The 12,500-nt window shown below is 35.6% G+C and overlaps 1 protein-coding gene across 3 annotated transcripts in view; it reads left to right on the top strand.

Moving 5' to 3' along the window:
- The window catches only part of LOC145266607 (DNA-dependent protein kinase catalytic subunit-like), a 396,502-nt gene that overhangs the window by 118,353 nt on the left and 265,649 nt on the right, over positions 1–12,500 (top strand). For all 3 annotated transcript variants that reach the window (XM_080122502.1, XM_080122501.1, XM_080122503.1), the window contains 3 exons: positions 5,596–5,677; positions 8,877–8,999; positions 12,444–12,500. The exon at positions 12,444–12,500 is cut by the window's right edge and continues 38 nt beyond it. In XM_080122502.1, the coding sequence (XP_079978628.1) occupies positions 5,596–5,677; positions 8,877–8,999; positions 12,444–12,500 (262 nt within the window). The remainder of the gene's footprint in view (positions 1–5,595; positions 5,678–8,876; positions 9,000–12,443) is intronic.

Raw genomic sequence — 12,500 nt, 5'->3', positions numbered from 1 at the left:
CCAATTTTCATGGTAAACTTTTCCAATAGTTTCCGTATGCATGTTTGGACTAAAGTCAAACACATATGACGAAGGGTCTTTCCCGAAAAATCATACAACTATATTGACATAAGAACACTATAAAAGTATAAAATATAAAATAAAATCCATATATATATATATATATATATATATATATATATATATATATATATATATAGTATTAGACAAAAGGTGAATCTTCGTAGCTTATTTCATTTTGTGTCTCTCCGTTACATCTTTGCATTGTATTACCTTCTATAAATTTAATTTATTTATCTATATACTAGTTGCCCGGTCGTAAAATACACATAAATATTATATTTTAATTCATACAGAAACCGAGACATGTGCATGGCGAGTATTAGGTTTTTTCTAAACAGTTCACTTCTTGTAAGTAAAAAAAAAAAGACAAAGAAAAATACTTGAGGTGAGATCGAAACAAAAACCTAAAGACAGCGAATCAAGTACGATAACCATTAGGCCAGCTTGCTAAAATCTTTAAAAAGTGTTTTCAAACCTACTTATTCTTAACATACGGAATCTGTCATGTAAATGATTCACACATGCGCATCCATGAAACAGTTGACAAACAGATAAAAATCCGATGACCCCCCCTACGTACCAATTTTTCAACTTTGACCATTTAGTGGCTATTTTTTTCAGCATGTGTGAATACCTTATATACTAAATTTCAAGTTTGTAGATCAAAACTTTGTTGAGTATATAGGTTGAGAAGTGTCCTCACACATACACACACACACTTTCTCACTTTTATAGATAGATATGAGAGAGGGCATTAAAGAAATAATGACAAATTCTTTAAATGGAGACATATCAAGATATAAAAAAAAGTCCAGGATGTGAATGAAGCTTAAAACCTATAAAGAAAATAATAGACAAGATAAAATATATATTGGTGTATTACTTGATGAGAAGCATTAAGTTTCAAAACGCCTAGGTATAAAGATATAATATAATCCCTCCCCCCATTGATGTTTTTCCCTTATTGAATTGATGGTACTTGTACAGTTTAATTAAGAAAAAACTTATATTGTACATTCCGTTTGGAACTGAAGATCTCCATATAAAAAAATTTCACTTAATTTGATCGAGTAGTTTTTTTTTTACAGCGGAAAAACATGTTTTTATGAGAGCGCGTTGAGGGCAGGCATCTTGGATTTTTAAAAAAATTTTGTTTGAATTTTAGAAACGCCACGGGGAGATAACTCCAGTTAAAGCGCCGACACTCCCTCCCCATCTTTAATATTAGCTTTTCTTCATAAAAATCGAACCTTTTGCTCAGTAGTATAACAAATTACTTGATGAAATTAAGTGAAATTTTTTTTCGGAGAACTTCATTCCATAACGGACACGTACAATTTAAACTTTTTTCGATATTTTCATTTGATTAAGCTGTACAAGTAAGTACCAAATCGATAAATAAATTGATAAATAAATTCATATATATTTTATCTTATCTATTAATTATGTTCTTTATATATGTATACACACACACACACACACATATATATATATATATGTATTGTTTTTAAAATATAAGTATCCGCCGACATGTTTTGTTGTCTACGACTCATCAGAGTGGCTGAATCTAGCAAGATTTGAAATCGGGACCCCACGGTAAGGAGTCTAAACTCTTACCGCCCGTCCATCCCACACGACTGTTTGGATATATCACAATTTACTTAGATATTAATTTTTGTTTTTACGATATGTTTTGAATGAATTCAATTATTTACGAAAGTGCATTTTTACCTAAATGCAAGTTGGGAATAATTTTCTCTTTAACCAATTTGGTATCCCCTATATATGTATAAGCAAGTCTTTATTTAATAAGCATTTGATGAACCATTTGCAAGCACCGATCCATAGTCCTGTGGTTAGAGCTGCCAACTGTCAATGCAATGGTTGTAGGTTCAATCCACGACTAGGGAAAGGTGCTAGTCTAGCCACACTGATGAGTTATGATACAACTAAACAGTACTGTATGTGAATGACTATATATATATATATATATATATATATACACACACACACACACACACACACACTTTTATTCGCTCCCAAACAAGGCATATTACCACTTGGACATAAAGGGTGGGATTACTGTTCAGGATCATATCTACATGGTCACACTAAATAGGAAGTTGAGCAGTGAGGTGTTTGTTCACATTACTAATAAACTTCTGCAGGTCAGTGCAGACAGGGAAGCAGGAAACAGGGAGGGAATTCCAAAGTCTTAGAGAAGAAACTATGGAGTAGAAATCTTTCGGGCACCTACTAGGGATCTCAACAGTGAAGGGGCGGGATTTTGCTGCTTGTCGGGTTAGTCAGCAATATGTATGCTGAGGGGGGGGGCACATTTCACTAAAACAGGCATAGTGATGCAACATTACAACAGAGATTGATTATTAGATTTGAAAATTTTTTTTGTTTTCTTAAAGGACGATGTACGAGCCCAGATGTGGCAACAACTATTTCATGCATGGTGGCTTTGTAAAGATGTAGGATATTGTCAAGTGTGAGTATTTTTCTAGCACAGTAGAGGGAGCCCACCTCCTTTGCAGCAGCCTTGGCAATATTTTCTGTGTATTTTTTTTCAATTCATATTTCCTGTGAATGTTAAGCTAACGAGTTTGAATGGTGAGCTCTCAGATAGGGTGTTAGTTGTCATGACATTCAGTGGTTGAGACAGTTTCCTCATTGTGAAAAGAAAGCAGTTCAGTCTTAGTAGCATTAAATGTTACCATGCACTTACGATCCCATTCCACTACAGATTGGAGGTCATTTTCTAATGTTTCTGCCATTGTCTTTGATATGCGTATATCCGTTTTTCCATCATGCCTATTATAAAGCCTGGTGTTATCAGCAAATATACCCATCTCGGATACAATTTTATCCGGGAAGGATTGAAAGACATTCCCGTGCAAAATGGATTAAAAAAAAAAAAAAATTGACAGAACTATTGTCTTTTCAAAATGCAAGTAAATATTTTCTTACAAGAAATTGACACTTGTGCAGTATAGTTAGCAAGATAAAAAGGTGCAACGAAAGCAGACAACTAATAACTTACCAAACGCTACTCATCGATATAATTTTAATGTTTACTGATTGTAAGATTTATTATTTATGTATTTGTTAACGTCACTTTTACTTAGCCAAACCATCATGCTTTCCAAGATGAACAACAATTTTGTCGGAACTTAGTTAAGTATAATGAAAACTATCTCTCCTTCTACTTTTTTGTTTTACATAGGAGCCCCCATTTATTAAGGACCAGAGGCCACTCGAGGATAAGGGTTAATATAGTAATCGTTAGTAATGTAAATTTAATAAATTGGATTACTTAAGACGAACGGCTCATCAAGAACTTATATATAAAAAGCACTTTGTTTCTGTGTGTGTGTATCCATTCTCCCTTTTTTTTTATTCCACACAAATGTACTTTATGTGTCTAGATAGGTTTTTTATCAAAATGGATAATTGGAAAAATCCAATTAAAGAAGGAACAGTCTGATCCGACCAACAATACGGATTTAGGTAAGCCCGTTCCACAGCAGATATCCTAACTGTAGTCTCTGAGCATATATACCATTCACTTGATAAAGCAGGCGAGGGTAGAGCGGTAGCTCTAGATATATCTAAAGCTTTTGACAGGGTATGGCATGAGGGTCTCCTCAGGAAAATTAGATCATACGGTATCACTGGAAGAATACTAAACATAATTACATCCTTCTTAGATAAGAGAAAAATCCAGGTTGTCCTCGACGGTCGTACATCTAAACAATATGATATAAATGCGGGAGTGCCTCAGGGGTCTATCCTTAGACCTCTATCATTCCTAATGTTCATAAATGACCTCCCTGACAAAATTGTCTATGAGATGGATATATATGCTGATGACACCACGCTCTATAACAGACACGACAGGAAAACAAATGAACACATATCTAAAGAAATAGCAGAAACACTAGAGGATGACCTCCTATCTGTAGTTGAATGGGGACAAAAATGGATGGTCACATTCAATGCTGCCAAGACTAAACTTGTTTCCTTCAATAATTACAAGAAACCTTCTCTATCACTAATAGCAATGGCCAAAGACTCTTTATCTGAAAGTACATCTTTTAAACTTCTCGGCCTAACGTTCACAGGAACCATGAGTTGGAACAATTACATTGAGAGTATTGCTAGGACCGCTGCGAAGAAGATAGGTTCTCTTTTCCGTGCTAGAAAGCTACTAACGTCTGAAAGTATCCTATACCTTTATAAGGCCACCATTCGCCCATGTAATGAGTATTGCTGTCATATTTGGGCTGGTGCATCTGCTACTAGTCTCTCGCTCCTAGACAAGGTTCAAAAGAGAGTCGCCAACCTGATAGGTCCTGAACTGTCATCTAAGCTTCAGCCTCTGTCCCATCGACGAAATGTTGCATCCCTCTGACTGTTCTACAAGTACTTTAACAGAGAATGCTCGGACGAACTGCAAGCACTTGTGCCCCCTCGATGTAAATACCCCTGACAAACCTGACAAGCAGCTAAATCCCACCCCTTCACAGTAGAGATCCCTAGATGTAAGAGAGCCTTCTACTCCAGTAGTTTCTTCCCCAGAACTGCTAGATTTTGGAATTCCCTTCCGAGTTCCTGCTTCCCCCAACTGTACTGAAATGCAGAAGTTCAGGTGTAACGTGAACCGACATCTTGCTGCTCAAGTTTTATCATCACACAAGCAGAAGGAACCAGTGCATGAAATGAACAGTAGGTTCTTTGATAAGATAGGAGCACATTCGAAATAAATGTTTTTGCTTAGAGCACAACTGAACCATGATACTTGACTTTTGCATTTTAAATTTTAAGCCATTATATAAAAATAATTTTATAAAATCAACCATAGGTTCTCTACAGTGCAATGTAGACTTGAATGTATTGTGAACTAAGTTGCTGCTGAGAGGCATGTGATGCTTCATCACGGTGCATCATAGTGGGTTCCCGATTAGAGTATTCAATCAATCGGACACAATTTTACAAGTGAGTTTGTTTATGAATATCAGGAATAATAAAGGTCACAGGATCACACCCGCATTTAATATCACGTTGTTTAGACGTTCGTCCATCAAGGACAACCTGGATTTTCGATTAATCTGTTTGTCTTTTATAATCTAGGATTAAATACATAGCAATCATCCATTCATTCAATTTCTTGACCTTTGTCCTCCAGCAAAGTCACAAAATTCCTATTTCAGTCACTTAAATTAGTTAGAACCCACAGAATGCCAGTATATTCTTTCTTCTCTTTATCAACAGAAAAAAAAGACGTTTGTTCTTAGCAGCAGCAGTAGCAGTACTCATCCCAATTCAATAAATTGCTTTGAAACATATCAATCATACGAAAAAGAAAACAAAGTATTGTAGATTGCCACATTTGGTGATTAGGGAGGAGGTGGAGAAATTTATTTCAATTTCAAATTGTTTTGTCCATTGGCCAATTTCATGTTAAGACAAGATTAATCGATAAGAATTTCTAATCTTCATATCAGTTTTTTCTTTACGTTCCAGGATTAAATGCACAGTGATCATCCGTTCGTTCAATTTCTTGACCATCGTCCTCCAGCAATGTCACAAAATGCAAGATTTTTCAGTGAGTAGCCATCTTGAAATTTGGATTGTTTTATTGAAATTAAACAGTCCTTCTACATTATTGGTACGAGATTTTGGAGTTTTCAGATGGTTTCAACTGATTTTCTTTTTTGTTGATTCTAATAAACTAGCTTGGGTGCCTGGCGTTGCCCAGGTGTTTGGAGGTATGTGTTAAGCAAAAAAAAAAAAGTGGTAGTAGGCAGGCAGGCTTAAACCCTATAAATGGAGTTTTCAGATAAAAAACAATGGTTTCAACTGATTTTTTTTTTTGTTGATTCTAATAAACTAGCTTGGGTGCCCGGCGTTGCCCAGGTGTTTGGAGGTATGTGTTAAGCAAAAAAAAAAAAAGTGGTAGTAGGCAGGCAGGCTTAAACCCTATAAATGGAGTTTTCAGATAAAAAACAATGGTTTCAACTGATTTTTTTTTTTTGTTGATTCTAATAAACTAGCTTGGGTGCCCGGCGTTGCCCAGGTGTTTGGAGGTATGTGTTAAGCAAAAAAAAAAAAAAAAGTGGTAGTGTTATATATTCGGGGGGAGTCATAAAGGAGATTTTGTCAAGGAGATTCGTGTACGTGATCGTCTAGTTTCTAACCTTATTGTTCATGTCTTCGTGGATGTGTGTTTGTGTACATGTATTTCTTAACATACCTTTATTCATGTGTCGTCGGTTGTTCCTCTGGTTTTCATTGTCTCTTGGAGGGGAGCTGGCCTGTTGGATGAAGAATTCACTCCAAGACGATGAAATGGTTTTATAGTTTTTATTCACCTTCCAAAGGTCGACACAGAATGGAGGTGAACCTTGCTTGTTTGATGATACACGTCAGCGTCCTCCCCAGCCCAGTGGGGGGGGGACAGCTGAAAAGCCGTCTGTCTTATTCAACACCCGAAACCAAACTCCAAGAAAGAATCAGCTAACCTCATCACATGATACCACGTCATCTGGTCAGCTGACCCTTCTTTTGCAAACGTGTCCACTGTCCACGTTATTCACCTCTCTCTCTCTCTCCCTCTCCCTCTCTCTTTCTCTATTCTCTAATAGAGACACACAGAGAGAAAATAGAAAGAGTAAGAAAGCCAGAGAGGGGGGGAGAGATGCTCTTTAACAGTAGTAGGCAGGCAGGCAGGCAGGCAGGCTTAAACCCTAACCGAGAAGGAGGAAAAAAAAAACGGACGTCTTTGCCATTGCGTCCGTCGCAAAATCGAAAATGGCGGACATCAAAATTAAGGCTAATCAATCGAAAAAAGTGGATGACTTGCAAAAATATCTGAAAAAATGCGACCCCTCCTTGTAGAAAAGTGCCCAGTTGAGGGTGAAGGAATTAACGTTTTTAGCCAATTTTTTGGTAATTGTCGTCTGAAGGATCATGGTTTAAAACAATCCCAGTTTCGTCAGAATTCGTTGCTTCTGTTGAAAGTTTTTGCGAGGCGTACAAACATACATACATACATACAAACATACATACAAACAAATATACATACATACAAATATACATACATACATACAAACAAACATACATACATACATACATACATACAAACATACATACAAACAAATATACATACATACAAACATACATACATACATACAAACAAACATACATACATACATACATACATACAAACATACATACAAACAAATATACATACATACAAACATACATACATACAAACATACATACATACATACAAACAAACATACATACATACATACATACATACAAACATACATACAAACAAATATACATACATACATACAAACATACATACAAACAAATATACATACATACATACAAACATACATACATACAAACATGCATACATGCATAGATTTAAACAGAAAGGTGAGATTTATATTATAGATTTAATATGTATCTTATTTAAAATTTAAACAATGCTTATATCACAGAGTTTTCCCGGAAAATTTGTTCTGTTATTTTTTTACTCATATCATGTTTTATGTTTGTGTAAAAAAATTTTTTAATTCCACGGCGTAGTTATTGAGAAAAGTGTGGATGGACAGACGGACAAGAGTGAATTTACAGGTCCACCCTCCTTTTATCTGGGGACAAAAAAAATTTTAATAATAAAAAGCCTAGACACGGAGGATTGTGTTAAAACTCTGCAGAAAATATTCCTAAATGAAATGGCAAATAACTGGAGACGAATTTGTGGCACAAAAAAGTGCTGCCACAAAATTACTAGTTCTTTTATAGGTATTGCCTTAATATGTACGGCATAATATCATTGACACACCGTTTTTCATTAGATCTTCTAAGTCGAGCAAAGTTGAGCCTGGTTAGTACCAAATGGGTGCCCATTTGGGAATTCTTGGTGCTGTATGTGGTCTCTGCTTATCTCGGCATTGTTTCCAGTCGTCTTGAAGCTCCACTTGACACTGGTATTTAACAATACCGACTCAGATGATGTGTGGTTGGAGATTCTGCAACTCTTGCCATAAGAATTTCACACGAAGACACTTATAGTGCGTATCCATAGTCTGTCGAGACTGAAGGAAGCTACCAGTTCCTTACTAGTTCTCTTATAGGTATGCCCTTACTAGTCCGTTTATAGGTATTGCCTTATTATATATCAGGTTGCTGCATAAGTTCCCGCTGTTTCATAAAAATTTTTGTTCGAAAACATGTTTTGATATTTGGCAAAGTGTTATATATCATTAGAAAGCACATATTCTGTTCTACAAGATAATGGTCATCGTTTTTCAAAACCATCAAATGGATTGTCAAGTAGATAAAATCACATTTTCAACACCTTCTTTTCTCCTTTAATCAAGGTCAAAAAGCGAGTGAAGTGACCAAGGATATTAGTGCCGTATATGGAGAAAACGCTATAGCTGCGAGAACTGTTTGAGATTGGTTTACTAAATTCAAACACAGTAATTTCGACCTCAATGATGCAGCTCATCCCAAAAGACCAATCAAGATAGCCAAAGACCACCTAAGGGTTCTTTTCACGTAGAGAATTGAATGAAAAGATGAAATGTTATTTTGTGACAATTTCATTCCACCTTCAGTCGATGGGATTCACGCAAAATCTTGGAGCTTGGGTCCCACACAAACTTAGTTTTGCTGTTAAAATTCTTTGATTTTCTTTAAAAAAAAAAAAAAAAAAAAAGAAAAGAAAAAAAATGGCAGGAACTTATGCAAGAACCATAATAAATATTTTATTTTTCCAATTTCAGATTATTCCAGAAAATATATGGAATGAATTTCTTTGGAAAGTTCTATGTGACTGCATTCTTTCTTCTACCAAACTTGGATTTGATTTGGGAGATGTTGAAATCATGAACAATCTACCGAAAGAGGTAAGAAAAATATGCAAGATCCACACTTATCAGTTTCATGGAAGGTGCTCGACTGTGCTCCAATTTCTGGTTCCTCTTTGTAAAACATTCACAGCAAGAACTTGTCCTTTTGTGGTATGTTTTCGCATTGCCGATCCAGCATAGTCAATTCAGCCGAGGGAGTTGGTGGTGGTGGTGGTGGGGGGGAGGGGGTGATTCGACTTTGTCGTTATTGTCAGTTTTGTTAACATTTCAAAAATTAATTCAGTAAATAAAGATATTTTTTGCTTTGAATAAAATTGAAATTCAAATTATTAAAAGAAAAAAAATTAATTTGATTAAAAAAAAAAAAACCTTAAAAATAATTTATTTAAAACAACACAAAAACAAACACCACACGACGAGATTATATTTTCGTTTTTCTTAATTAAAAAAAACAAAAAAAACTTTAAAATATTTTTAAGTTTATAGTCCTTAAGAATTAATTATGAAATAATTAACCAAAAAAGAGTTTTGGAAAAAAAAACATGATTTTTTTTTTTCTTAAAAAAACAGTCACAATAAAAAAATATCTGAATTTAAAAATGAAATTTAATTTTAAAATTTATACTCCAGCTAAATTGTTTGAATTAAAAAAAAATAAAATAAAGGAGTCGTTAAATATAATATCTTCTATAAATATTTGGATTAATTTATTATTGATCTTTTATTTTTTACGAATATTGTTATTCTGATAGCATGCTATTTATTCGACATATGAGGTACCTTCAATAAGTTTCCAGACGTTTTTTTTTTTTGTACAGGCATTTAAAAATTGCCATAAACTCTTGAAAATTCAATATCTTATTGCTATACATTTTATGAGATGACTGACTAATTTCTATGAGTTCAGGGTCAAATGAACAGCAACAGCAGGAATTGGAATACACGCTACTAAAGCCTGATTGCGACACCTGGTGTATTTAAAAAATGCGATCTACATGTGAGGACATTTTAGAAGAATGATGTGCAATAAGATTCCGTTATAAACTTGGAAAAAATGCTTGTGGATCATCTTGCATGAAGTAAGCATCAGTTTTTGAGTGGCATAAGAGATTCAAGGAAGGTAAGGAGTCTGTGAGGGATGATGACAGGTGTGGAAGGAGTAAGGAAGTCAGAACACCAGAATTGATTCGCTAAATAAGGAATTTCATCGATAAGGATTGTCATCTATTTATATAAAAGCGAAAATGTATGTATGTTTGTATGTGTGTTCGCTTTTTCTGTATGTCTACAAAAGGCTTTTTTCAGAGAAGCGGTCGCTCGCCTAACAACTTTTTAAAACTTTTTATATCACATATGAATCGTAATATCTCAGAGTTAACAACGAAGCTCGCCTGTCTATTTAATTTGCTCGATTTCGGGAAGATAAATATTCAACATTTGTCGCTCGCCGCATGTGGGTTAGTCTTTTTCCTATAACATCTTGGGAATCGTTCCCGCAGTAAATGAAATACTATACTATCCCGCAGTCAAACTTGACCTCATTAACTCATCCAAACGGGCACCTGCCAAATCCAAGTAATTAAATAAATTCAAACGTGTTCCCGTTAGCATCTCGCGGTGGGGCAATCGTTAACGTTGCACTTTTTTTTTCACACTTTAATTTACAACTTTGCCTCAACAGTTCGGGTTCAATCCTCATACTTACTTTTTTTTTAACCCCCCCCCCCACACACCTCCAAACACCCGGACAACGCCGGGTACCCCTCGCTAGTCTATATATATAAAAGCCAAAATGTGTGTATGTATGTATGTTCGCTTTTTGTATATGTCTGTAAAAGGTTTTTTTTCACTGGACTTCTCGGTTGGCTCATTCCTTCTTAAAACTTTTTATATCACATCTAAATGATAATATATAAGAGTTACGAATGGGGGTCGCGTGTGTATTTAACTTGCCCGACTTTCACGTGCTATTTTTTCCAGATTTTAGATTGTCGCATGTATCTTTCGCTTTTCAGTATAAAAAAAGCAAAACTGGTCTCTGGAAAGCGATGTAAACGTTTGGCCAATGTCGGCTTTTTAGCGTCATATCAAACAATTGCTAATAAACAGGGAGCTGGTTTTCCCCAAAGTTGGGTAAAACAAACAAACCGAGTTATTGACCTCATTAAAAACTGTCCCGCAGAAAATGTTAACTGCTCAATAGCTATTGTTTACGTCCTCATAACGCTCGTAGAAAATGTTAACTCCATGATTTCCACTTGACCTCATTAATTCATTAAGTGCAGGCACCTGTCAATTCTCTTCCTACTTAAATAAATTCAAACGTCTTTCAGTAACTCTTTCTTGCTGGCCGATTGGTTAACGTGTCATGTTTTTTTCACATTTTATTTTCCAACTTCACCTCAGGGTTTCGGGTTCCTACCTACATAACCGTGTTTCTCACTCGGGCAACGCTGGGTACCCCCGCTAGTCTATATATATAAAAGCAAAAATGTTTGTGTGTGTGCGTTTTCGTGTATGTCCGAGAAAGGCTTTTTTCCAACGCCTTCTAGTGGGTGTCGCTTCTTCTTAAAACTTTTTATATCACATCTAAATCATAATATGTACGAGTTACCAACGGGGGTCGCCTGTCTATTTAATTTGCCCAACTTTCAAAAGATAAATATTTCACATATTCAGATCGCCACATGTTGCTTTTACTTTTCAGTATAAAAACAGTGAAACTAGATTCGAACCGGATGTAAACGTCACCGTCAACTATCCCACAGTAAAATTATTTGACCTCATTAAAAACTGTGGAATAGCGTCATGTTTGTTACTTTTTAATCGCTCTTACATTGACTGTCGCTGTAGTGCAGGTGTTCAGGCTCAGCCTATGGGCCTCAAGGCTCCGGGTTCAAGCCGACCTGTCACTAAGCCCCCCCCCTTTTTTTTCCCCATTTTTAAAATCGCTGTTTTTTATCGTTTTTTATATTTAAACAGGGTTAAGTTTCCTTTTTGTTCTTCTTTACCACCACCACCACCACAAACACACACACCTACAAGCACCCGGGCAATGCCAGGTACCCCTCACTAGTGAGTCTATAAAGACAATAAGTGTATAGCTTATTGTCAGTGTGGGAACTGTATACACAATTATTCGCAAGGAACTGAAGATGCGGAAGATTTGCGCAAAGTTTGTCCCATGGGTGCTTCATCCTTGTCACAGACTATTTGACCAAGATGGACATCAAGACAGTTCCTCACCCTCCCTATAGTCCAGACCTTGCTCCCTGTGACTTTTGGTCATTTCCTAAGCTTAGGAGGAGATTACTTTGAAGGGGACTAGAGTTTCATGTGTGTACTATCAATAAAAGTGTCCATACAAAAAATGTCTGGAAACTTATTTAAGACACCTTGTAAAATAATTTATCTTTCAAATTGAAGTCGTGTCTAAATATTTATTTACTTTGAACCATGATCTTTTTTTTTCTTTTGTAGATGAAACAAATCCTCGGAGCTTTCCTGAAATTTCTTCCGAACAAGCATCTGGATAAT

The sequence above is a fragment of the Euprymna scolopes genome, chromosome 41, assembly GCF_053919585.1.
Source record: "Euprymna scolopes isolate OS-2025 chromosome 41, ASM5391958v1, whole genome shotgun sequence".
NCBI classification, from domain to species: domain Eukaryota; kingdom Metazoa; phylum Mollusca; class Cephalopoda; order Sepiida; family Sepiolidae; genus Euprymna; species Euprymna scolopes.
The sequence above is the reverse complement of the archived record's forward strand: the minus strand, read 5'-3'. Positions and strand labels throughout refer to the sequence as shown.